Here is a 25,835-nt window from a genome sequence, read left to right as displayed (position 1 = left end):
CCCGCCCCCCGCCTCCCGCCTCCCCCAGGGAGGCCTCAAGCGCTATTTATCTCCACGGAACTTTCGAGTCAAGAAATGTTGTCCGTTATCCCGTGTGCCAGTTCCAGTCACCGTAATTAACTTTGCCGCGTTTGCTTTCACAAAGCCTTCACTGACCGAAGCCCCATCGCGTACTTTTCTTCGTTTGGACGAAGCCACAGAGGGAGGTTGACAATTAATGTTGGCGATGCAAAATGAACGCTCAGTAATATTGCTGAGTGTCTTGTACCGGAATCAATACTTTGTACAGGATTTCACTGGCTGATAGTTCCCTGGAGTTTGGGCCGACTGGGTTTGAATCCCGCTTCACTTTCCAGCTGCAGGACTCTGGATAACTTACTTCAGGTTCCTACACCTGTTTCCTTGTAAGAAAGAGGGGGCGTTGGATAGGAAATATTCCATAGGCTTGTGGCAAGCAGGAGATGAGACACCATGTATCAAGTGCCAAGCCCAGTGTTTGGCACATAGTGAGTATGGCACATATTATTATTATTATTATTATTATTATTATTATTCCCCACAGCGAACCTGTTACCAACTGTATTTTGGCAGATGAGTAGAAAGAGAGGCTTGAAGTCTGGATTCAGGCTCCATGGGGCTAACTACCATGTGTCCCACCTCTTGGGTGTTGGCAGTCATACGTCCTTATCAGATTGGGCTTGAAGACTTGGGTCAGTTGGTCTTGAAAAGTCAATGAAAGCTTCCGGCATGTTATTTGATAGTTTGGAATTCTCCTTTTCCCAGGTGTATGTGCCAAGCCCTCTGATCTTTCTCCCTTATCCCTACCGCCTACCAGACGATAGGAATAAACTTCTAAGTTTGCAGGGGCAGCACAGTCAACCCGCTACGGTTGAGCAGTCACATCCCAGCCGCCGACCTTCCCACCAGCTGTCCCACCCTCTACCTGCTGCCAAGTGGCCCTGGAAGAATCATCCAAGTGATTTCCTGCCCCGGGACACATCAAAGCCATCCCTCTCCCTCTCCCCATTCTTTCTACTGAATGCGCCACTGGTTGGAGTAAATGGAGGCAAGTGCTCAGTGGCCTCAACAACTGGAGGGGGGGTGGGATTCGGGTCCACGGGAGGGGGGCTCAACGGCCAGGGCAGGGAGGTGAAGTCCCACGCAATGTCCGGGGATGTGGCCAGACACTCAGGCCCAAAAGGCAGCCGCGAAAAGTCCAGTAGGTTAGGCGTGTAATCACAAACCCACATTCACTGCATGGGTTTCAACGGGAAGCCTGCTGCCTTGAGTTATGATTTCTATATTGTACAATAATCAGGCCACTGTTTTGAGATCGTGTCAGAGATAACAAAGCATCAGAAGCCTCTTCTGTTGCTGAAGAACCAATCAACCTAAACTAATACCTTAATGACCACTTTTCCCAACGAGAAAACAAATTCAGGCAAAAAAAAAAAAAAAAAGAAAGAAAAAGAAAAAAAAAAAAAGAAGCAGGGCGCTGAGAAGGACCTTGTCTGGTCAATGAAAAGAAGAAAGAGACGTCTGCAGCCATGGCAATGGAGTAGGGATTACTTTGATCTGGAAAATAGGTTGCTTTTTTTTTTTTTTTTCCCTCCAGTGCTTTTTCTCAGGCAGCCAAGAGATGCTATTGAGCTTGACGAGTGAGCCCTTTCAGAATGAAGGGGCACCTCAGAGGAGAGTTGAATGGGTGCTTTCATGGACAGCTACTTTAATAGTCTTGTGTTTGAAAAATATGCAATTAAAGGAAATACTATTACAAATAGCCCCTATTTGCTGCTTTAAAAATGCTATCGATTAACTCAAAAATGAGAGAGAGGTGTGCAAGATTATTATGTTACGTGTAAACTGCGGATCGTAGGAGGGAAACACATACATACACAGACACACGACCTGTATGCAACACCCGAGGAGATGGGAGGGGGGGACGCGCGTCATGAGTCCCAAGCTCTTTATTCCTTTACGTATGAAAAAAATGACTTTCAGGGAAAAATCTTGCCCACCACAGTTTTTAATCACTTTCTTCGTGTCGCTACTGTTAATAGAAACGAGAGTGTTCTCGGTGAAGATTCAATTTCTTATAAAGTTAATCTGCGGCGGTTGGGGGTCTTTGTGGGTGAGGATGAGGCTTTTGAGTGAATGCTCTTTGGGCATTTTAAATGAAACAATGCAGATCCTGGCAGTTTGATCTTGGCGTTTTCCACTGATATTGCCTCTACCTCGCAGCCCCCTGCCAACTCTCTTTCCATCCCACCACCTGCTTGCTCACAACGTCCTGTCCTCGCTCCTCTCAGATGTTGCCCTGTGTTAATTGGGACACATTCAGCATACAAGTGCATTTTAGTGGAAGATAAAGAAAGACTCTGTCCCTCCCCAAAGGGATGGAAACATCTCTGGCTATTCTTTTAAGAGACTTCCAAAATCTTTGTCCAGGTAACCTGCCTCGTTGTCATGGCAACGGCAGGATGGTGCTTGTGTCTTTCTCTTTTTTTTCTTTGCCTTCATGGATTCATTTAACACTTTTATAACTGACGCGTAACTGATAGGTAACTGCTCCTTACAAATATTTCTGCATACTGGTAGAAAAGAAGGCTACAGGTGTACTCACTATTTTCAGGCATTTGGTTTGTTGTTGTTTGTTGTTGTTGTTGTTGTTGTTGTTCTTTCTGGAAAAGCTGAGCAGAGCTTTGTTAGTCCCCAAATTGTGTACGGACTTGCAGGTGCCCAAGAGATTAGCTTTTTCACTTCTTAGGCTCCAATTTGATGAGCGTTTATGATGAGTTAGGCACTGTGTGAAGTCTTTTGTCTATGTTTCGTCCTCAGAGACAAGTATGACTGTGCCCATTTTACAGATGAGAACCTGAATCACTGAAAGGTTGAGTGATTTGTCAGATGTCACACGGCTCGCAAGGGGTCGGGCCAGGAGGAAAATCCAGATCCCAGGGTCCAAGGGTGGCTGTGTCACAGGTGTTGGAGGCAGTCTTTTCAGAGGTCACCTACTGTTCTGCCACACAAGAAGACAGAGCTGAGAAGCCAGGCTTTTTGAGCAGGAAGGAATTATATTAGACCCAAAGAAGTGTGTCTTCATAGAAAGGGTGATTTGACACGGCAGTGGGAGGTCAAGGGAGTTGCGGTATCTTCCCTAGGAGTCTGACAGTACAGAAAAGTCCTTTCTGGAAGCAGAGAGATGAGCTAGGGTAGCTCTTGGGATCCTTCCGGATCCCTTCATTCCACGGGGCTGAGGCAAGGTCAGAGATCTGCTTGCTGATGCACAGCAGGGCCCACACTGGGCCGCGAGGACAGGCGGGCAGGGCGGACACAGCTCACAAAAGGCCTCTGTACGGCACAGCCCAGGGCTGAGTGGCTACACTGTTCCTTCGTTGGAAAATGATGAAATGTCCATCTCAGAGGAACCAGAGCCTCACCTGGAACTGTCAGAGGCTTGTAGAAAGCTCCTTCAGCTTCGCTATGCAGGCTGCTTGAGCTTCTCACGTGTCCTTTACGCGTGCAGGGCCTTCGGCCCGGACCGTCCTTTCTCTCCCTCCTCAGTGACTAACCTCCCTGAGAGGAAGGCGGGAATACTGGTTAAAGCAGTGGGCTCTGGGAGCCAGCCTGCCTGGGCTTCAGTCTTCCTCGTCCCGCTTACCGATAACCCTGGGCTTAATTATTCTACCTCAGCCCCCAGTTTTCTTGTCAGCAAAATGGGATAACCATAGCCTCTCCCTCACGGAATTATCGAGAGGGTTACGCGAGGTGGCACGTTTGAAGTGCCAGGAAGTGGGGGACACGTTCCGTAAGCATGTGTTGTCGTTACCACCACACAATCCTTATAAGTTCAGTGTCGGCATCAGACTTGCCAAATAACCTTCTTGTGGCCCCAGAGGTTGGGGTGGCCGTGCCCCTGGGTGCCTAACACGTCTTTCGCCTCACACATTTTGCTCGTTTGTCTGTGTTCCCAATCACGTGAAGAGGTTGGTCTTGTTCACTCGTGCACAGCGTGTCGTTTGGGCGTATTTGCCTGGAGTGGCGTCAGGAATGGGAAAGCCAGGCTGGACTTGAGTAAGGCCAATAAAAGCTTTGTTCATGTCTGCAAGCAGTTGTTTAAGAAGAGGTCTGTTAGGGGCGCCTGGGCGGTGCGGTCGGTCAAGGGGCGGACTCTCGATCTTGGCTCGGGTCATGATCTCGTGGTTCATGAGTTCAAGCCCCACATCGGGCTCTGCGCCGATGGTGCGGAGCTTGCTTGGGATTCTGTCTTCCCCTCTCTCTGACCCTACCCCACCTGTGCTCTCGTTTTTTCTGTCTCTCTCAAACTAAATAAATAAACAAACAAACAAAAAAAGAAAGAAAGGAATGTTCTGTCAACCAAGTATGGGCTTAGGCACTGGTGGGGGGAGACGGGAGACACATCTGATGCCTTCACAGAAGAGCCAAGCTGGAGGACACATCTGAGACGTGATTGACCAATTAACGCAACAATAGACAGTGATCAGTATGAAATGGGATTTTGTTAGAGACACATAGGCTCAGGCCAAGGCTCTTGGTGAGTCTGACAGGCTGCAGAGGATTCAGCAAGTGAGAGGAGACGAATTCAGGAAGAGAGAACAGGAGTAACAGCCCAGAGCTGCAGACAACCGGTGAGCGGATGTGGAATGGGGAGGAGGGTGCGGAGGCTGCCCTGGAAGGTGCTGGGTTAAGAATTCACAGCTCTGTAGGAGATCATCTAAACAGTCGTCACAAGCATGGATTCTCCCCCCGAGTTTTACCAAGAAACAATTGGCACACGTCACTGTATCAGTTGAAGGCGTGCAGCGTGATGGTTTGATGTCCATATATTATGGAACGATTACTACAATAGGTTCAGCTAACATTCACCTTTCTGTATAGATACGATAAAAAGAAAAGAAAAAAAAAAGGGGGGGGGGAACCCTCCTTGTCAGGTGACCTCTTTAGTCTTTATCAACTTTCCTGTATACAATACAGCAGCACTAGCTATAGGCATCATACATCACATCCCTAGGACTTACTCATCTGAAAACTAGAAGCTTGCATCTTCTGACCCCCTTCCTCCATTCCTCTCTCTTCCCACCCACCCTCCCCCTCTGGTCACTATAAACCTGATCTCTCTTTCTATGAGTTCGGTTTTGTTTTTAAAATTCCACGTATGAGATCATAGAGGATTCATCTTTGTCTGACTTGTTTCACTTAGCATAACGCCTTCAAGGTCCATCCATATTGTTGCAAATGGTAGGATTCCTTTCCTTTTTTTTTTTTTTTTTATAGCTGAATAATATCCCATTGTATATGTATACCATAGCTTCTGTATCTGTTCAACCATTGATGGACACTTAGGTTGTTTCCACATCCTGGCTTTGTAAATAATGTTATGTAAACGTGAGGGTGTAGATATCTTTTCAAATTAGTGTTCTCATTTCCTTTGGATATATTCCCCGAAGTGGAGTTGCTGGATGATATTAATCTGATGAAGATTCTCCATACTGTTTTCCATAGTAGCTGTACCAATCTACATTCCCACCAGTGGGGTACAAGGGTTTCCTTTTTTCCGCATCTTTGCCGTAATGGCTTATCTCTTGTCTTTTTGACGATGGCCATTCCAACGCGTGTGAGGTGAATTCTCATTGTGGTTTTGCGTTTCCCTAAGGGCTAGTGATGTTGAGCGGCTTTTCATGTACCTGTTGGCCTTTCATGTATATTCTTTGGAGAAACGTCCATTTAGGTCCTTTGCCCAATTTGTAATTGAGTTACTATGCTGTTGAGTTGTATGGGTTCTTTATAGTTTTGGATATTAACCTGTTACCAGGTATGTGGTTTGCAAATAGTATTTCTCATTCTATCGGTTGTCTTTTCACTTTGTTGGTGGCTTCTTTTGCTGCGTAGAAACTTTTCAGTTGGATGTAGCCCTGCCTGTTTATTTTTTATTTTGTTGCTTGTGCTTTGGGTGTCACTATTTAAAAAGTCACTACCTAGACCAATGACAAGGAATTTTATTCCTGTTTTCTTCTAGGAGTTTCATGGTTTCAGGACATACACTTAAGTCTTTAATGCATTTCAAGTTAATTTTTGTGAGTGATGTAAGATATGGGTCCAGTTTCATTCTTTTACATCCAATTATCCAAGTACCATTTATCGAGGAGATTATCTTTTCTCCACTGAGTATTCTTGGATCCTTTGTCAAATATTAGTTGACCACATATGATTGGGTTTATTTCTGGGCTCTCGATTTTGTTCTGTTGGTCTATGTGTTTGTTTTTATGCCGGTACCATACTGTTTTGATGACTATAGCGTTATAGCATAGCTTGAAATCAGGAGGTGCGATACCTCCTGCTTTGCCCTTCTTTTTCAGGATTTCTTTGGCTATTTCGGGCCATTGTGTATCCATATAAATTTTACGAGTGTTTTTTCTACTTATGAAAAAAATGCCATTGGGATCTTGATGGGGTTTGCATTGAATCTATAGATGACTTTTGGTTTTATTGACATCTTAATAATATTAATTCTTTCAATCCATGAACACGGGTTGTTTTTCCATTTATATGAGTCTTCTTCAACTTCTTTCATAAATGTCTTATAGTTTTTAGCATAGAGATCTTTTACCTCCTTAGTTAAGTTTATTACTAAATATTTTATTGTTTTTTTAAATTTTATTTTTTAAAAATTTACATCCAAATTAGTTAGCATATGCTGAAACAATGCTTTCAGGAGTAGATTCCTTAATGCCTCTTACCCATTTAGCCCATCCCCCCTCCCGCAACCCCTCCAGCAACCCTCAGTTTGTTCTCCACCATACACAAAAATAAACTCAAAATGGATGAAAGACCTCAATGTAAGACAGGAAGCCATCAATATTTTATTGTTTTTTATGCTACTGTAAATGGAACCCATGTCTTTTTCAGAAATTTCATTGTTATTGTAGAAGAATGCTACTAATTTTTGTTGAGTTAATTTTGTATGCTGAAACTTTACTGAATTCATTGATTAGCTCTAACAGATTTTGGGTAAGTCTTTAGAATTTTCTATATATAAAATTATCTCATCTGCAAATAGAGATAATTTTTCTTCTTCCTTTGTACTTCTGGTACTTTTTATTTTTCTTGCCTGACTGCTTTAGCTAGTACTATCCTGAATAAGAGTGGTAAGAATGAGGGGCGCCTGGGTGGCTCAGTCAGTTGAACATCCGACTTCAGCTCAGGTCATGATCTCACAGTTTATGGGTTCAAGCCCCATGTTGAGCTCTGTGCTGACAGCTCAGAACCTGGAGCCTGCTTCAGATTCTGTGTCTCCCTCTCTCTCTCTCTCTCTGCCCCTCCCCTGCTTGTACTCTGTCTCTCTATCTCTCAAAAATAAATAAACGTTAAAAAAAAAGAGTGGTGAGAATGGGCACTCTTGTCTTGTTTCTGAAATGAAAGGAAAAGCTTTTAACCTTTCACCATTGAGTATGATGTTAACTGTAAGCTTGTCATATATGGCCTTTATTATGTTGAGATATGTTTCTTCTATGCCTAATTTGTCGAGTCTTTTTTAAAATCATGAATGGATGTCAAATTTTGTTGAATGCTTTTCTGCATATATTGAGAGGACTGTATTTTTTTTAATTCATTATATTAATGCAATATAGCCTATTGAGTGATTTATGTATGTTGAACCATGCTTGCATCCCAGGGACAAATCCCACTTGATCGTGGTGAATGATCCTTTTGATGTGCTGCTGAGTTCAGTTTGCTGGTATTTTATTTAAAATTTTTGCATCTGTATTCATCAGGGATATTGGCCTTTATTTTTCTTTTCTAGTAGTGTCCTTTTCTGGTTTTGGTATCCAGATAATGCTGGCCTTCTAAAATGAGTTTGGGAATGTCCCCTCTTCTTTAATTTTTTTGGGAAGAGTTTGAAAAGGAATGGTGCTAATTCTTCTCCATATGTCTAGGAAAATTCACCAGTGAATCCATCTAATCCTGGAATTTTCTGCATTGGGAGATTTTAAGTTACTGATTCAACCTTATCACTAGTAATTGGTCTATTCAGAGTTTCTATTTATTTTTTATTCAGTCTTGATAAGTTAGATGTTTCTAAGAATTTTTTCATTTCTTCTGGGTTGTCCAGTTTGTTGAAACAAAGTATAATTGTTTATACTTCTTATGATCCTTTGAATTACTGTGGTGTCTATTGTAATGTCTCCTTTTTCATTTGTCATTTTGTTGCTTTGAGTTTTTTCTCTTTTTTCCTTAGCTAAGGGTTTGCCAATTTTGTTTATCTTTTGTTTTGTTTAACTCTTAGTTTGGTTAATATTTTTTTCTGTTGTTTTTTTCTGTTCTCTGTTTCATTCATTTCAAGTATGGGTTTTATAGTCAGATTATCCAAGGCTCAAATGCTGGCTCAGCTACCTACTAGGGAGGTGACGGGGGGCAGAAACACTTAATGTGCTAAGCTTCACTCATATTTCCTAAATCAGGAGTAAGAGTATTTCACCCATATGTTGTACCTCTGAAAGTAACATCACATTGTACATCAACTATACTTCAGTTAAAAGAAAAAAAGACTAGAACCAGGACTACAGTGTGTCCATCAGATTTATTAAAAAAAAAAAAAAAAAAAAAGATAAGCCTAAAGCCCCAAAATAACAACCACAAAAAAAAAAAAGTCATATAAAAAACTGAGAAAGGGCTTGACTTATCCCCTATCAGACTGTTTAAAAAACACAGTTGGTTAAAAATACGGAAAAGGCTCAGGAAAAATAAGTCTTCCTTTGCTTCATATAAAACACATACAACTTTTGTTAAAAAAGAGAGAGTATCTCCCTTGTAAGCTTCCTGTGAGAATTAAATGAGATGAGGCAAGAATGAATTAAATGTTCACATAGCAAGGGCTCAGCTATTATTGGCTTTGTTACCAAACATATCTCTCAGAATTAAAAAAAGAAATTTCTTGACTCTGGAGATTGAGGAGATATATTTGACTTCCAGGTTCCCAAGGGAGAGATTTTTTTTCTATTCTGCTTGTTTAAATTATCCCAATTTTATAATTGATTGATCATACATTCAGCTACATGAATTGAAATTAAAATTTGCAAAAGGAATATAGTATTTCACTAATCTTGTGAAGTAGGCTGAGGAAATAGGGTTATTCCCATTTTCTAGCTGAGGCGACTGAGGCATGGAAATGTTGGAGGAATTTTCCAGGGTTTTGCAGTTAGTGGGTGGAGACACCGTTAATACACTTAGGACTTGTGACACCAGAACTCCTCTCTTCCCATCCCAGATGGATGTGTGTTCATGGTGACTGGCTTTGATGAAACCAAAGTCCTCCTCCCTGATGTTTGCCATATCCTTTTAAGTTTTATATCACATCATGGGTGCCTGCGTGGCTCAGTCAGTTAAGCATTCCACTTTGGTTCAGGTCACGATCTCACGGCTCGTGAGTTCGAGCCCCGCGTCGGGCTCTGTGCTGACAGCTCAGAGCCTGGAGCCTGTTTCAGAATCTGTTTCCCTCTCTCTGTGCCCCTTCCCCGCTCACACTTTGTCTCTCCCTCTCTCTCTCAAGAATAGACATTAAAAAGTTAAAAAAAAATAAATTTCATATCGCATAATTTTAAAACTTGCTAAAGTAAGCATGTATAAAGGCATTTCAAGAACAGTGATTTTGCATACATTATCTCTGAAAGGACTATTGAACGAAAAACGTATAGAAAGAAATCAATTTGCTAGATATCAGCCTCAAAAGTACCAAACATCTGTTGGACCAGGTAGATAGAACCTAAAGGGACCAGGTGCTTGCTGCCTCTCCATAGACTGCAGGCATTATATACGTCACGTATGTTCTGGGTCGCTGTAGAGATTCTGTTTATTTTGAGATCGTGGAGTTGATGCTGTTACCTATTAGAGTTTTAGTTTGGAGTATCTGGCTCCAGTAAGTGATGCTGGCAGAAGACCTCGTTGCCCTTACCTACTTTTTAGCAGGGGATCATCCGGCGACCAGAAGAAAACCTTTTTAGGAGAGAGCTGGCAGCGTCTGGTAGTATAAATCCTCTCTCAGGTACCACAAGAGTAAACAAATGCTGCTTCCAACCTGGAATCTGAGTAGCTCCTGTGTTTGAAACTACCCCGGGAGCCTGCTGGACGTTTATTTATTTATTTAAAAAAAAAATTTTTTTTTTTCAACGTTTATTTATTTTTGGGACAGAGAGAGACAGAGCATGAACGGGGGAGGGGCAGAGAGAGAGGGAGACACAGAATCGGAAACAGGCTCCAGGCTCTGAGCCATCAGCCCAGAGCCCGACGCGGGGCTCGAACTCACGGACCGCGAGATCGTGACCTGGCTGAAGTCGGACGCCTAACCGACTGCGCCACCCAGGCGCCCCGACATTTTTTTTTTTAAAGCCCCATTTCTGGAATCCATGTGGTGATAGACTACTTTCATTTTGTCTTGAAGCAAATAAAATAAAAGATCCGAGGCCACAAGGGTGGCTTCGCTTCTGATGGTCTCTGGGATAAGAACACATGTAACAATTGTACCTGTCATTGTTCTTCTAAGACCTTTGATAATTTGATACACGGGTGGGATTACTGAAGCACTGTTGTGTTGTTTTTTTAATTCCAAGAACCATCAGTCTTTGTTCGGAGGCAAATTTCATAAGTGAAATCAACAATCTCGTTAGGATGTTGCTGCTTATACTGCATAACTAAGCCATCTGTCTCAAACTGCAAATTTGGGAATTTCTTTTAGATTTTGTTGTGGGGAAAGGGTGGCATTTCTTGGCGAAATCTTCAAAACACATGGTATAAGGTGATAGAATGATAAAATGTTGGAATGGGACAGGACCACGAGATAGCAGATAGCGCTGGGGTCCTGACTGTTTCCTCCTGAAGAATACTTTGTATAAATACCTCTATAAATACAGAATCACAATCCAAATCGAGAAGGGATCTTTGCTATTATTATAGGACTGAAGAAATTCCACGTATGCTGTGACAGCAATGGCTACACATTTGTATTACTTTATAGTCTTCTTTGGGAGTTTCATTCAACGATGGGTTTTCATCGCATGTATAAAATCAACTTTGCATTTGAAGACTTTAATTAGTACATGTGGCCACACACTTCCCTACACATCTGGGAGCACTGTAAGACCAGGGCCCTGAGTCTTGGGTGCTGCTCTAGGTTTTGGTGCGTTTCATGTATGTAATCCATAAACTACATACTTTGGGCCTATGATGAGGCTTGCCACCACTAGACCATTCCTGACTCACCTCTTCCAGTTGATAAAATTGTATGATATATTTCCATATTTTAAAGGATATAAGATTGATTGACCCTGAAAAAGGGGGTAGGCAAATGAACAATTCTGTGAAGAACTCCTCAGCAAGGAGAATGATTTTTCTGCCCGCGGTGTAGAAACTGCACTGTTATATTAGAAGGCAAACCATCCTTCCATTGGCTGAGCCATTTGCATGCAGTTGAATGAATTCAAATGAGAGCATTAATAGATGCCTTCTGTGTTGACGTATAATTGGTGATGACGTTGGAAATATTGTCGACGAGTGTAACATATTCCGGGCTATGTGGCCTATTATCCCAAAGGTTGTTTCTTCATGGGAATGGATGGAGGAATCTTTGTCAGTGACCCATATTGTCTGGTGGAACTTCTTGAATATGCTCATGGTAGGCGCTCAAGATACATTTTTGAAACACACTCCGGCAGACTCTCTCAAAATGTTTTGCGATGCTCTTACTTCCATTGCACGGCATTGGTTTGTGTGTTAGTTTTCTATTGTTGCACTTAACGCTGGGAAAGTTTTCTTTAGGGAAGGAGTACTTTCTAGAGCAGAACATCATTAGGTCCCAGGAAGAAAGGATTGTTAAAGTTTACATCTTTGAGGTTACTTTAGATAATTGTTTTATTCCGGAGGAGTCGCCCTAGAAAATTCCAACGTCTACGTATGGATAAATATGTTGGTGCTAATTAGTCCTGAATGAACATGAGGTTTACTTATGTCTTACTGAGTTCCTCGTTGTGTTACAGTTTAAACCCATGTGCCCCTGACATGGACAAAGGTAGCAGCCATCATTTTTATCTGTATAAGAATGTGAATCATCGATGGATGAATGGATAAGGAAAGTGTGGTATACATATATACAATGGAGTATTACTCAGCAATCCAAAAGAATGAAATCTTGCCATTTGCAACTACGTGGATGGAACTGGAGGGTATTATGCCAAGTGAAATTAGTCAGTCAGAGAAAGACAAAAATCCTATGACTTCACTCATATGAGGACTTTAAGAGACAAAACAGATGAACATAAGGGAAGGGAAACAAAAATCATATAAAAACAGGGAGGGCGACAGAACAGAAGAGACTCATAAATATGGAGAACAAACTGAGGGTTACTGGAGGGGGTGTGGGAGGGGGGATGGGCTAAATGGGTAAGGGGCATTAAGCAATCTACTCCTGAAATCATTGTTTCACTATATGCTAACTAATCTGGATGTAAATTTTAAAAAATAAAAAATTAAATAAAAAAAAAAAAAGAATGTTCATCAGGGTGCCTGGGTGGCTCAGTAGGTTAAGTGCCCGACTTCAGCTCAGGTCAAGATCTCACGGCTCGTGAGTTCGAGCCCTGCGTCGGGCTCTGTGCTGACAACTCAGAGCCTGGAGCCTGCTTCGGATTCTGTGTCTCCTCTCTCTGCCCTGGCCCTTCTTGCGCTCGCTCTCTGTCTCTCTCTCTCAAAAATAAGTACGTTAAAAAATAATTTTAAGAATGTTAATCAGCTGCCTTGAAAACACATCTCTAACCTTTTTGTTTCTGTTTCCACTCTACCACACTCCCACTCACCACTCTTTCTCACCTGGGCCACCATGTGAATACTAGTTAAGTACTAGAGGGCTAGCTGGACCTCTAACTTATTACCTCGCATCTTCTCTTACCGCTTCAAGATCCATTCTTCACATGGTAGCCAGAGTTACTTTTTCTTTTAAGTTTATTTATTTATTCTGAGAGAGAGAGAGAGAGAGAGAGAGAAGGGGGAGGAACAGAGAGAGAGGGAGAGAGGGAGAATTCCAATCGGTCTCCGCACCGTCAGCGCAGAGCCTGATGCGGGACTCGAACTCGTGAACTGTGAGATCGTGAGCTGAGCTGAATGAGAGCAAGAGCCGGACGCTCAGCCGAGGGAGCCAACCAGGCGCCCCGCCAGAGTTACGTTTTTAAAAGGCGTGGCAGGGGCGCCTGGGTGGCGCAGTCGGTTAAGCGTCCGACTTCAGCCAGGTCGCGATCTCGCGGTCCGTGAGTTCGAGCCCCGCGTCAGGCTCTGGGCTGATGGCTCAGAGCCTGGAGCCTGTTTCCGATTCTGTGTCTCTCTCTCTCTCTGCCCCTCCCCCATTCATGCTCTGTCTCTCTCTGTCCCAAAAAATAAATAAACGTTGAAAAAAAAAAATTTAAAAGGCGTGGCAAAGCTTATCATTCCTCTGCCTAAAATTCTCCAGTCACGCTTAGAATAAAATCCAAATTCTTTACTTGGGCCTACAAGGCTCCACCGCATTCGTGTGTGTGATTGGGTGCTGGTATCTCAGATCTGCACACAGTTAAAATGGGAAGCTTCCTAGAGTCTTAGTTATCAGCTGGCTGGGAGAGGGTAGACCAGGTCTGGGAGAATAAACACAGCTGTAGGAACGTACCCAGTCACAGCATCAAGGCAGGTGGCAGATTTGGGTCCAACACAGGCTGGGCTCAGTATTCTTAGGGGGTCGGTCTGGGAGCCGGGTATCGTAATAAGGCTCTCAAAGCAGTGACGCTACTCCCCAGGCTGATGCTTCCAGGCCTGTTAAGGTCAGAGCGCTGCTTTGCAGGTTCCAGCTCCCCAGCGACAGCCAGCAAATCACCTGTGCTCCAAACAGGACTCCAGTCCAGGAGGGAGCTGGTTTGCATTCTGGAATCCAGCGGTTGGGAAATAGGGAGGAAGAAGGAAGGTTAGATCGTGGTAGACTGAAGTATACTCAGGGCGGAATGAACCCTTGTGGCCCATATCTGCTATGGAGCGTCACAGGGCTCATATTAATTCGGGGTCGGGCAGAGAGAAGCCCCGTGCTTGATGGTTTTCAACCCCTATAGCTGGATGGGGGCCTCTGGAATCCAGGCCTCGCTTTGAGCCTCAGATCATCCTCTTTCCCTCTGAGCGGGGACCCACTTGCCTCTTTCACTGTGGCCTGTTCTACCATAGTGTTCAGTCAGTACTTGATATTCGGGGGGAAAGGTCCGAGCCAGAAGAGGGTTTTTAAAATGAAAAGCTGTGCTGACCCACAACTGTCCCTTCATCCATTCACTGTGCCCGTCTTCACAGGGGAGCACTTAGTGGTTTTTATTTTATTTTATTTTATCCTATTTAATTTTAATTTTAATTTTTTGGCTAAGGCTGCAGGGCTTCCCCAATGTTTGATGTCTGGTGAAGATGTTTGCTAAGCCTTTGATGGTGACAACAGAGTCCGCGTTTTCCTTTGGGCTTAATGCAACCTGTTCCATAATTTCTTTAAGCATCTCCACGTTGGCCTCTACAGTCACCTCTTTACGTTTCTGTCACTTCCTTCGTATTTCTTTCATAAGCCACATTCATCGTAGGATTTGCCTCCAGCACCCTTGTGAGATCAGACCCATCCTAGTTTCTGCATTGCGTCATGTTTTTTCTTGCTGGGATCTGGTAACGTTTCCATCTGCATCTTGATTCTCTGTTTTCTGCTTAAAAAAGAAATCAAGCCTCTCAAAACTCCGAGGCACCGAAGACCATTCATTTTCAACCTCTGATTTCCTGGTGGAAAGAAAGACATGGTATTCCCTGGGAAAGCGCGTCAGACATTCTTCAAGGGACAGATCTCGTTCTGGAGGTGGACGTCAGAGATGTGCACAGCAGGAGGTGGAGGTTGATGTAGCTCATCTTTGAGAAAAGAGAGTTTTACTGTCTTGAGCTTCTCCCGTCTGAAAATGAGAGGTAAAGGCAAAGAAAGGAGAGAGCTGGATTGTTTCAGTGGAAACATTTTCAGTTATTAGCAATAAAAACGGTAGACCACTTACGAGTCATTAGAGTAGCTTACCATTGTGGGTGCGGGGTTCTTGGAAATCATTGAGAAAAGGGAGAGAGGGTCACCTGCCTAACTGGTTTTGGCAGTGTGCTGCCTTACAGGCAGGTGGATGGGATACATTGGAGATAGAACAAAGAACAGCTGACAGGATAAGGGAAGTCATAGGACACCTCCCACAGGAAGATTCGGAACCTTGTCGAGCATCTACTGGACCAGGACAAGCACATACTCTCATTTTCCTCCTCTCCTTTACCCTTGTGTCCAGCATATACAGACTTGGGATTGTAGTTTTAATTAATTTGATCGCCCCATGGGGCTCGGGGCTGCCATACTGGGGAGTTCAGGATCCTAGGGGAGCGCACTACCTGGAACAGAGAGGTAATCAACAAATGGTCATTGGCTGTCAGAATAAACGAAAGGACAGATGAACAGCGGAACAATCAAGATCGGTCTCCTTGCCTCACGGGGTTGCTATGAGGGTCAAAGGGTTTAATATACATCTGAGAACTTTAACAAACTTTTCAAGCTGCCATTCTAGAGGAAGGTGGTATTTCAAGCACTACTTGGAAATTTCCACACAAGCGAACTTAATTTATCATTTTTGGATGGAAATATATTGAAATGGAGAAAACACTTTGTTATCTTCTTAAAGCTTTTAACTTGGATCCCACGTATTTTATCATTTGAGCAGGGGAGTATAAGCAGGTTGAACTTTGACTATTTTTAAGAGCATTCACTACTGGGAAGAGTTGTGTGTCTGATGTCAGTTCTTCTTCTTACCACATTATCAACTTTCAGCTTCTCCTGTCATCTCCTGCTTAACTTAAGAGCCCCTCTCCCTCCCTTCCCTTCTAGTTTGTTTATAATCTGATATGTTCTGAACAACCGCGGAAAGAAGCTGATAAGAATTATATGCCAGTCACTGAGTGTCGGGAAGGCTCCAGCTGACCCACTGCGTATGAGCAAGACATACGCGAAGACATGCGTCTCTGTATCCAGAGGGGACAGAGGTCAGGAAGGCATTCTTGTGACATTTAATTCAGAATTCGGACATTGTTGGCCCTCATTTACTGCTGGGCTAAGGCTTCATCCAGAAGGCCTTGTACGTGGTTGTGATTTTGTTGTTTTGTGTTATTTCTAGGCACCGTCCAAGTTGGGTTCTTTCTAGCTATAGGCACCTTGCACTGTGTACAGGCCTTCTTTGCAAAGGGACGAAGTAAGGACTAGATTGAGTATTAGGCGATATTGGCCCTCTTGCTGGCTTAGACAAGGCTTCTATTTGACGTTGAATACAGAGGATACATGCTTCATTCGTTGGGCCACTCTATTGTGCCGTTAAAAAGTTAAGTACTTCTGACAGTCTTGATGCATATTAGCAAGAACTGTGTCCTGCAGGTTTTTCAGGAAAGGTTCTGACCGATGCATGAGGAAGTACAAGCATTGTCAGAATTGGGCCCGGCCTTCAGGCTTTGTGGCGCCCGGGCCAGTGTGTGCCCAGCACTGAGGACAGAGATGGGCACTGATGAGAGTTCCATAAATAATTGTTGGGTGACTAGTGAATGAATGACGAGCGAAGGAACCAGCGTGTGTATGAAAGAAACAACAGTGCACGTAAGTTGCCCCTCGGTTGTCGTGGGATTAGGCACATCCCGGTTCTTAGCTAGTCTGAGGAATTTGTGCTGACCTTACTTGATTGCCTGGGAAGGTTTTCCCTGGCACACTCAGACACAGCTGTCTGTTCAGATATTATCCAACAGCAGCCTGCTTTGTCAAACACCAGAAGCTGGTAGACTTGGTCTTTTTCGTATCTTTAAGCAACGCGAAATGAATATTACAGAGAGTTGCTCTGAACCACCTGCTGGCAGTCACTGTTTCCCTAGGGCCAGCTGAGTCAGAGACACCCACTGGATCCAATTTAGTTGCTCTGATTTAATTGGCAATTTTGCTGGGTAGCTGGAGGGGCCTTGCCTTCATCTCCGGCAGATCTGGCTGAGTTGTGCAGAGCAAAGGGTCTGGAAGGGAGCTGCTCTGGGCCACTTGAGCCTCATTGGGCAGGCTGCTGGACTCCTACTTCCTCGGGGTCTCAGAGAGGAGAAGCAGGGAGTGGACAGGCTAGTGCTGTCATGCCAATGGCTGGCCCTGAAACCAGGACAGCTAGGAGGGGGCGGTCACTGCCCTCTTCTTGCCCAGGGTCCCCAGTAGATGGGAAGCAGAGAGCCCTGGTCTTGGGTGTGGTCAAATTCACATTGCTGTCTGACCCCAAGCGAGAGACAACCAGTGGCCAACATTTTCATTTTGGTCCTTTGAGGGATGTGGTTTCATGAAAGTAACTGAAAAATCGATCACATGAAATAATGTTCACATCAGAGGCGCAATGAGAGACTTGGCTTTCTAAGACATTTTGTTTGGACTTATTGAAGCCATTCTACTGCTAGGGGAGGAAGAACCTTTCTTCTACCTTTTCTCTTTCCTTTCCACCCCAATCTTGCCCTGTACAAGTTTTGAAGTATTCCAGACCATGTAAGGACCAAAGTAACTCAGAATCAGGGACCTCATGGAAGAGAGAAGATCAATGACAGTGGTGTTCAGCAGTGAAATCAACAGATCCCAGGGCAGCCAGAATGGAGGCCATCAAGCAGGGGAGAGACTTGATTAGCACCATTGGAGGGGACCCTCAGACTTTCAGGGGGAAGAGTGAGCTATCCAGAGGCCCTGAGGTGGTCCTGGAGGAGCTGAGGCTCCAGCAGATTCACCAGAGGGACTCAGTGTACTCCTCTCCCCATGTTTGATTTTCAACTCTCTGGACCTTGAGGTCTGAGAAATTGAGTTATACTTAATTAGTAATTCACATGACTGCATTGTCACCTGCATAGAACTGAGCGTCTCATCTTGGATTTTTTTTCCTAATGCTTTTGGGAGAGACGGAGGATAGAATGAAAGAAAAAAAGACATACCATCATTCACTACCCTCGGGGAGTTTCAGTCATGTCACGGAAGCCGTAGTACAATGTTGACAGAAGTGTAAAACGTGTCAATTCTGCGAGAGGAGACTGGATGAAAAACTGCTCTGAAGGCTTGCATGAGATTCTGACTCCCATCAACTGTTGTTAGACGGGGCTCCTTCATAAAGCTATGCCATGGCGCCCCCAAGGAGCATAACTTTCCGGAATGTAGACCTAGATATTTATTAGAGTGTACTTTTGCGTGTTTTACCCCTGACTGGATATAAAAATCCACAAATGCCCCCCCCCCCCAAGAACCCTTTCCATAAGACGTAGACAAAGCAGGTAGAGAGTTGATTGAAGGAGTAAGCATGACCCATGCTATTAAGAAGTCACACTTGACTAGTTGCAAGCTGATGAATTAATTGAGTCAAGTCAAAACAAAAGAAGATCACAGCATTTCAATGCACACACATAGAAACACACACACATACACACACACATCACTTAAGTCAAAGATCCATGAGCTTCTCTTTATTGGAAAAATTTAACTAATCAATCCGTGCCAATCAGATGGCAAAACAGATTAAAAGAGAAACTGGCTTCATGCATCTGACATCAGAGATGGATTGAACACCGGAGAGGTGTTTGGAATATCAAAAATATGAGTCTTCAAACCAAGTAGGAACATGAAGCCTTTGGAATAAGACTTCCTCGTATATTAGAACCATCGTTGCTTCCGGTTGACTGAGGAGTTCCAGCAAAGCCAAAAATGATGCTTTTTGAGACAACAAAAGCAAAGCAGAGGCCCCCTAACCAACCTGTGCCTAAGAATCATGTGGAAGTTTATTAAAAGTGCAGAGTCCTGGGCCCTACTAAGAGAGGGTGGGATTCAGTAAGCCTCAAGTAGGGCTTGGGAATCTCATGTTTTGACGAGTTCTTTGGATGATGCGGGACTATAGTCTGAGAAACACTGACCTATGGCCACCATCCAACTAATAGAAAATACTACATTAGCCATTTTCTTATTTATTTACTCAAAACTGATTAATCTGACCTCGCATGTGCCAAATGCTATGCCAGGGATACAGAGACCAGTATTACACAGAAGGTCAGAGTTGAGCGGAGCCTAAAAGTCTTAGAGGGCAGTCTAGTCGTCGTTATCGCCTACAAATAATCTAATGCACAAATAATACTAATGCCCCAACAAATGAATTTGAGGGCAGACATATCATTCTTATTCGTTTATTATATGGAAAAGCCTGGGAAGGGTGGAAGCAGTGTTATTTGGGATAAGCAATTAAATGTGAGCATCATATGACATACTCTGTAACGGACACCCACCCTCCACTATACCAATTTTTCCCAAGACAATTTTGGCAGAATCTCATTTCCAAATGTGTGGGCTCCATCACGTCTCTCTGAATTGAGATTGCTGCCTGGAATAGGAAATTGAGACCACCGGTCCACCACCTCGTAGAGGAAATTAGTACTTAGACGCTACAAGACAGAGGTTTTGACTAACCTAGGGAGAACCCGATAATCCAGTATCCAAGATACTACACTATTGTGTGGGTAGGCTTAAAAGATTCACCTCGGTGTCACAGAAAGTGTTATTCTCTGGTCTGGGGCTACGGAACCCATGGCAAAAGTAGTTTTAAGTGATATTTTAAGGTTACGCTGAAAATGAGTCGCAAAACTAAGAAGTGAGTTTCTGCTCCTGTGTGCTGTTCATTAAGAATTTGTGATAGAGTGTCCTTTATGTTTTCTCTTGACCGTGTTTCCCCGGGGGAGGTGGGAATGACTAAGATAGATGTCTATGAAAGAATGAATATTGATGATACATTATGTAAGGCTCAATGAAAGTTGTGAATTCACCAGATGCTTGGAAAGTCAGCAGCTTCTCTATTATGCATTTCCTTGGCCTCAGCTTGGATGTTTTCCAAGAAGCAGTTACAGAAGCAAGTGGAAGGACCTGGTGTGAGTGAGTGTGTGTGTGCATGTGAATTGGTGTGTGTGTAAACTCTAACTTGTTAAAATGAAGAATGTGTGAGCAACTTTCAAATCTTTCTTTAACTGAATGATGAGCTTAGATTTTATAGGAAATCAAATTAGAGGCTGAAAAAAAAAAAAAAGAAAAAAGAAAAAAGAAACAAACCCAGGATCCTTACTTCTAAGCAGGCTGGCCTCTGGGCAATCATTTTTACGGGAACCAGGTCCTTACTGCTAAGTTTGCTTAGCAACACGTTTTCTTGATGACGGTTCTCAAAGCAGAGGGAAGTGAATGGAGGTTTGATTAACCACAGGCCATAATGGCTATATCAGTTTCTTTTGTAAGTGAAAGATTGTCTTTGCATATTCATAAGGGGGGTGTCTAACCAGCCCTGCTGGATCTGTCAAGGCCTCTAAGCTGTGTTGGATTAGTAAGTGTATGGGAGGCCTCCCAATGGGTGGCCCCGGGGACATTTTTTCACAATCAAGGAATTCAGATTGTACAGAATTTACTCACTGTAAAAGTTGTTAGGCGTAGAAGAAGGTTATAGAATTTATTTTTCCCATAGATCTTTAAGGACAGGACAGAAACCCACTGAATAGGTTGGTCTCAATACAATGCTGAAGCCTTTGAAATTAACTATTACTGGGGTGGAAGGGGCTAAAGGAACCGTAGAAACCCAGAAGCATGAAAGTCAATCCAATTATCTCAGCAGCTGGGGGTGGGGGCTCGTATATAAATTGGGCATTGTGTGGGATGAAGGACACATTTCGTATTTTAGGATAATTCAGATTCTCCTAGTAATGTGCTAACAGTAATGAGCTTGGCCAAAGGGGTAACCTGTTAAAATTTATCTATCTGCCAGAGTCATCTGAATTAGAAAAATAAATACAAGGCTCCTCTTATTTATACCAGAGTCAACCAAATGCTAAAGTTTTATTTCATTTATGTAATATTTTTCCTTTTAAAGTTACTTTTTTTTTTAATTTTTTTTTTTAACGTTTATTTATTTTTGAGACAGAGAGAGACAGAGCATGAACGGGGGAGGGTCAGAGAGAGAGGGAGACACAGAATCTGAAACAGGCTCCAGGCTCTGAGCAGTCAGCACAGAGCCCGACGCGGGGCTCAAACTCACATACCGTGAGATCGTGACCTGAGCAGAAGTCGGACGCTTAACCGACTGAGCCACCCAGGCGCCCCTTAAAGTTACTTTTAATGTACTATTCTCCAAACAGGTTCAACTAAATGGTCAGGATCTGGGCTACTTTATTTACATCCTGTCTTAGAATTATGGGTTAGAATCCAATGCTCTTTCCACAAGATCATGTCACTTCCTTCTGAACAGTTCTCATCTTGGCATTTTTTAATTCTACAGTTTTGCAAGAGCATTAATATGTCAAAGAGTATTCCATTCTAGAGATTTGAATCTAGAGAGGTGATCACAGGTACCTGTCTAAAAGTAGATAAAAAACAGATTTCTATATCACTGGCTCCTCTCTGCTCTACATTTTATAATATCTACAGCGAGAACATGTTTACCAACATTTTGCAAGAGACACATGTAAAGGTAAGACTTATTCACAGCAGTATTTTTTTTAAGTTTATTTATTTTCAGAGGGAGAAAGAGAAAGTGCGAGAGCTTGGGAGAGGGGCAAAGAGAGAGAGAGGAGAGAGAATCCCAATCAGGCTCCGTGCTGTCAGCACAGAGCCCAACACGGGGCTTGAACCCACAAACTGCAAGATCGTGACCTGAGCCCAAGTCAAGAGCTGGGGGCTGAACCAACTGAGCCCTCAAGGCATCCCTCGCAGCCGCTTTAAAACAATTCCTACCCAAGATAAAAACTTAGTTTCGTGAATACACACACTGGGTAGTAAATGCTTTTCAGAGACTTGGTTTTGCCTGTGAGCTCGTAGAGACCATTATTTGATCCTTAAATTCAGCTTCCAGGAACCTTGAAACAAATGTACACTGCATTATTCTCATTATTCAATTATGACAGCCTTTCCCCCAGCATTTTAATTAGCACTCATTTACTGAGAATTAAACTGTCATTTTAGTTGAACTCAAAGGAGTACCCCAGGGACATGCATTCCACAAGATAATAAAAGCGCCATATAATTCTGATGCTTCCACAATTTAGATTGGAGCCACGACAGGACTTTTCTGTCAGCCATTTGTGATGGGACTTCATCATTACGCTTAAGCCGGGAGTGGGGGCAGGGAGCACCATGATTCTATACCTGAAAACGTGAGGCCAAATGATGCTGGATCAAGACAGTCCGATCTTTGGTTCCTACTTGACGCTGTTCAGCAGAAAAGTCAAAGGAAAGGATCAGCGTGTTGGACATGTGGCTTCCACCCTGGTTTTGCCCCATGACAGCTGTGTTTTCCAGGGAAGCATTAGGCTCTGCTTTCCCACAGGTGCGACGGATGCCGTAATGACTGGGCCGTGACTGTGGCCTTGGCTGCTTTCTAGATCTGCCCTTGCTTCTTCAGATCTATCCCTTTTCCTTGCTGCTTGTGGTATAAACCATTTCATGTCTGAGTGTGGCGGGAAACTCTGTCACGGTGATGAAATGGAGAAGCACAGTAGAATGTCCCATTGTTATGTCTGACAAATGCCATTTTCTTTCATTTCTCAACATTCAAGGTAGAACCAGTGGGGTTTTTTTTTTTTTTTTTTTTTTTTTTAGCCCGCTTTGAGACCTGGTTCATCTTACAGACTTTCATGCTTTCCACTCCGTCCGCCAAGTAATTCACCAGTTTTGGAAAGCTGAATGACCTTAGTCGATTCTAACAAGTATAAATCACAGGACCACAATTAAAAGGCATAGACTTCCAATTATAAATAAGTCCTAGGAATATAATGTACAGCATGGGGACCATAGTTGACATAGCTGTATTATATATTTGAAAGTTGCTAAGAGAGTAGATTTCGACACTTCTCATCACGCGCACACACACACACACACACACACACACACACGTTGAAATTATGTGTGGCGATGGATGTTAACTAAATTTATTGTGGTGGTCATTTCACATTATATACGCATTGAATCATCGGTTGTAAACCTTAAACCAATGCGATGTTATATGTGAATTGTATCTACATAAAACTGGAAAAAAATCACAGAGCCGCAGGACTGTAGAAGAAACACGACCTTAGGAATCCGGTAGTATCCAGCACCCCCATTTTATAGTTGGGAAGATTGAAGGTCACAGAAATGAGATGACATTCCCAGGGCCAAATTAGGTGGCTTAATTTATGGGAAATTAAAACCGGAGCTCCGTTATTCTGGTTTTCACGTATTTGCCTTCTCTATCCATACTGTGAGGCAAGCAGTATCTTATAGTGGGGAAGACCAGGAAGTCTGGGCTTCACATGCGTGGGTATGAGTTCCAGCTCCATCATCTTCTACTGAGTCACTTAGAAGATGCCTTAGTTTTCATGAAAGTCCTGTCTCATTTCTAACATGCAGTAAGAGCTCAGAAATATTATCTCTGGTCTTTACTATATCTCCCTGTTTTCCATGAGTCCTTACAGCCACCGTAGCGTAGGAAGCAGGCCTTTGGGTTTTGTCTGTCTGTCCCCCAGGCCTTAACTTCCCACCATGCTTTGTACCAGCTCTTTGTGCTTTGGCTCTAAACCTCACATGCAAGGTAAGTGGTGTCAGTCCATCTTTAAGATGAAAAAAGTAGGTACAAAGAAATAATTTGCCCAAGGCCCGTAGTGCACAGATTAGGAATCTCTTTGACTACAAAATCTAGGCAACTTCCATGTAGGTAAGGTCATTCTCACTTGCAGCTCTAAGGCTAGACCTTTCAGATGTTGTCTATTTCAGATGTTCAGTAGACAACATCTGAAATAAACGCAGAGTTTATTGTTGGTGGACGACAAGGCAGTGTGCCTCTTCCCATGTCATGCTTTTGGAAGTACGTCCTATTGTTTGCTAGTGACACGGCTTCGCCTCTAAACCTCTTGCTCTTTGGCAATAAAAGATGAATCTTTTCTCACCTCTGATTCCCTGCAAGTCATGTGCGTGGAGAAGGAAGCTGAGAAGTCCTGTGAGAAAGAAAGGTGAATTTTTAATAAGAGTGAGAGTATCTTACATTTTTGTTGATTGGGGTTGTATTTGGCTTTAAAAAGACAGAAGCAAAGAAGAAGTCTTCTTGGGAAAACAGACGAGCACAACTTGATAGAGGAAAATGAGAAGATTCGTTTTTTTTTTTTTTTTTTTTTTTTTCTTGTCACAAAATTCTCCAGGAATATTTGCTCCGCTCTCGCTGATAGCCTGCCATATTGATGTTCCCCGCACAGACCGCTGAAGTACAGAGCCCTTACAAGACTTCTTGTTAAATCCTTGTTTCCTTTTAGTTCAAGTGAGCGCTTTTATTCTTGCGTGTGATTTTGAAATTTCTTGGCAAAGCTAAGGGGGGAAAAAAACTCCTTCTGAACAGATGAGCATCTCTCCTCCTCGTATCGATTTGAGAAAAGGAGCTTCTGCCAGATAATTTCATCAGGATTAAAGAGTTCTGATGTCTGCCCTGCAAATGTGAGATTGTAGGAAGTGGCCAGGATGGAATGATGGTTTGTCGGAAGCCAACCCGAGGCAGGCCAGCTATCCTCTTGAATGTTGTAAAGATAACAGTCAGCCCATCAGCCAACATTTACCTATTTTAGAACCATCAGTGGACATAATGGCATCTTCGACCTTAGGAATATACCTCTTCGTGAGAAGAAAAGCAACAAACACATAAATAAATCCAGGATCAGACAGTAAGCTAATTGTACCGCATAGGAAATAGTAAGTTGTAGTTCACTAAATGCCCTTCTCTGCATCATGTCACTTAATCTTCACAAGGGTTGATTGTGGTTTTCGAGGTAGGCGCTGGGCACCGGGGTGGGAGTCACGTTCTCTCTGGCTGTCTCTCTCTTTTCCATTCCATTCGCTCTGGGTTGGTATCGTGCCTTGAATCACCCTTCCTTCCTGTCATGGAGGTAAGAGTCTCTGCCTCTATCTGAACTCTGGGTCATCCTCTTGTATCTGTGACTACTCCCTCCCGAGGTGAGCTCACCCAACTCAAGGACTTTACATATCATCACCATGTGGATGCTCCCAGATTTATATCTTCATCCAAACTCTCCTCTGAGCCCCACATTCACATATTTCACTTGATAACTAACTGCGGAGGATGCTGTAATTAGATGGCTCACAGGAATCGCAGTGTTAAGCTATCCAAAATGGAACTCTTGATTTTCTCCTGCTCTCAAACTCTTTCTTACCATACCCTACCTCCATCCCTCCTGGTCGTACATGCTCCCCCGTGGGCCCAGGCTGGAAACTTAGGAGTTACCCTTAATTTCTGTCTTTCCATCCTTGCCAGCGTGTAGTCTATGAGCGAGTCCCCTTGACTCGCTCCCCATACTTCACGCTGTTTGTTCCTCCTCATCTTCTCCTGTTACCATCTCAGCTCACATCATCATCGTCTCCTGGCCAGGCTACTGTGGTGGCTCCCTTATCTATTTCCCTGTGGCCACTCTGCCCTTCCAACCACCCCTGACATGCCATTCCTTACATAGTATCTAGAGAGATCTTCTTTTTTTTTAAATGTTTATTTATTTGTTTTTGAGGGTGAGGGTGCACGTGCGTGTGTGCACATATGCGTGGGGGGCGGGCAGAAAGAGAGAGTGGGAGAGAGAGAATCCCAGGCAGGCGCTCTGCTGTCAGTGTGGAGCCCGACATGGGGCTTGATCCCATGAACCGTGAGATCCTGACCTGAGCCAAAATCAAGAGTTGGACG

At 43.4% G+C, this 25,835-nt stretch overlaps 1 protein-coding gene across 1 annotated transcript in view; it reads left to right on the top strand.

Annotated features, from left to right (window-relative positions):
* Positions 1-1,164: 1,164 nt before the first annotated feature.
* Positions 1,165-25,835, top strand: part of LOC115526194 (40S ribosomal protein S20-like) — a 38,537-nt gene continuing 13,866 nt past the window's right edge. Inside the window, 2 exon segments of the mRNA XM_032595060.1 lie at positions 1,165-1,219; positions 2,024-2,131. Of these exon segments, the coding sequence (XP_032450951.1) occupies positions 1,165-1,219; positions 2,024-2,131 (163 nt within the window).

This window comes from Lynx canadensis, chromosome D1 (assembly GCF_007474595.2).
Source record: "Lynx canadensis isolate LIC74 chromosome D1, mLynCan4.pri.v2, whole genome shotgun sequence".
Taxonomy (NCBI): Eukaryota; Metazoa; Chordata; class Mammalia; order Carnivora; family Felidae; genus Lynx; species Lynx canadensis.
The sequence above is the reverse complement of the archived record's forward strand: the minus strand, read 5'-3'. Positions and strand labels throughout refer to the sequence as shown.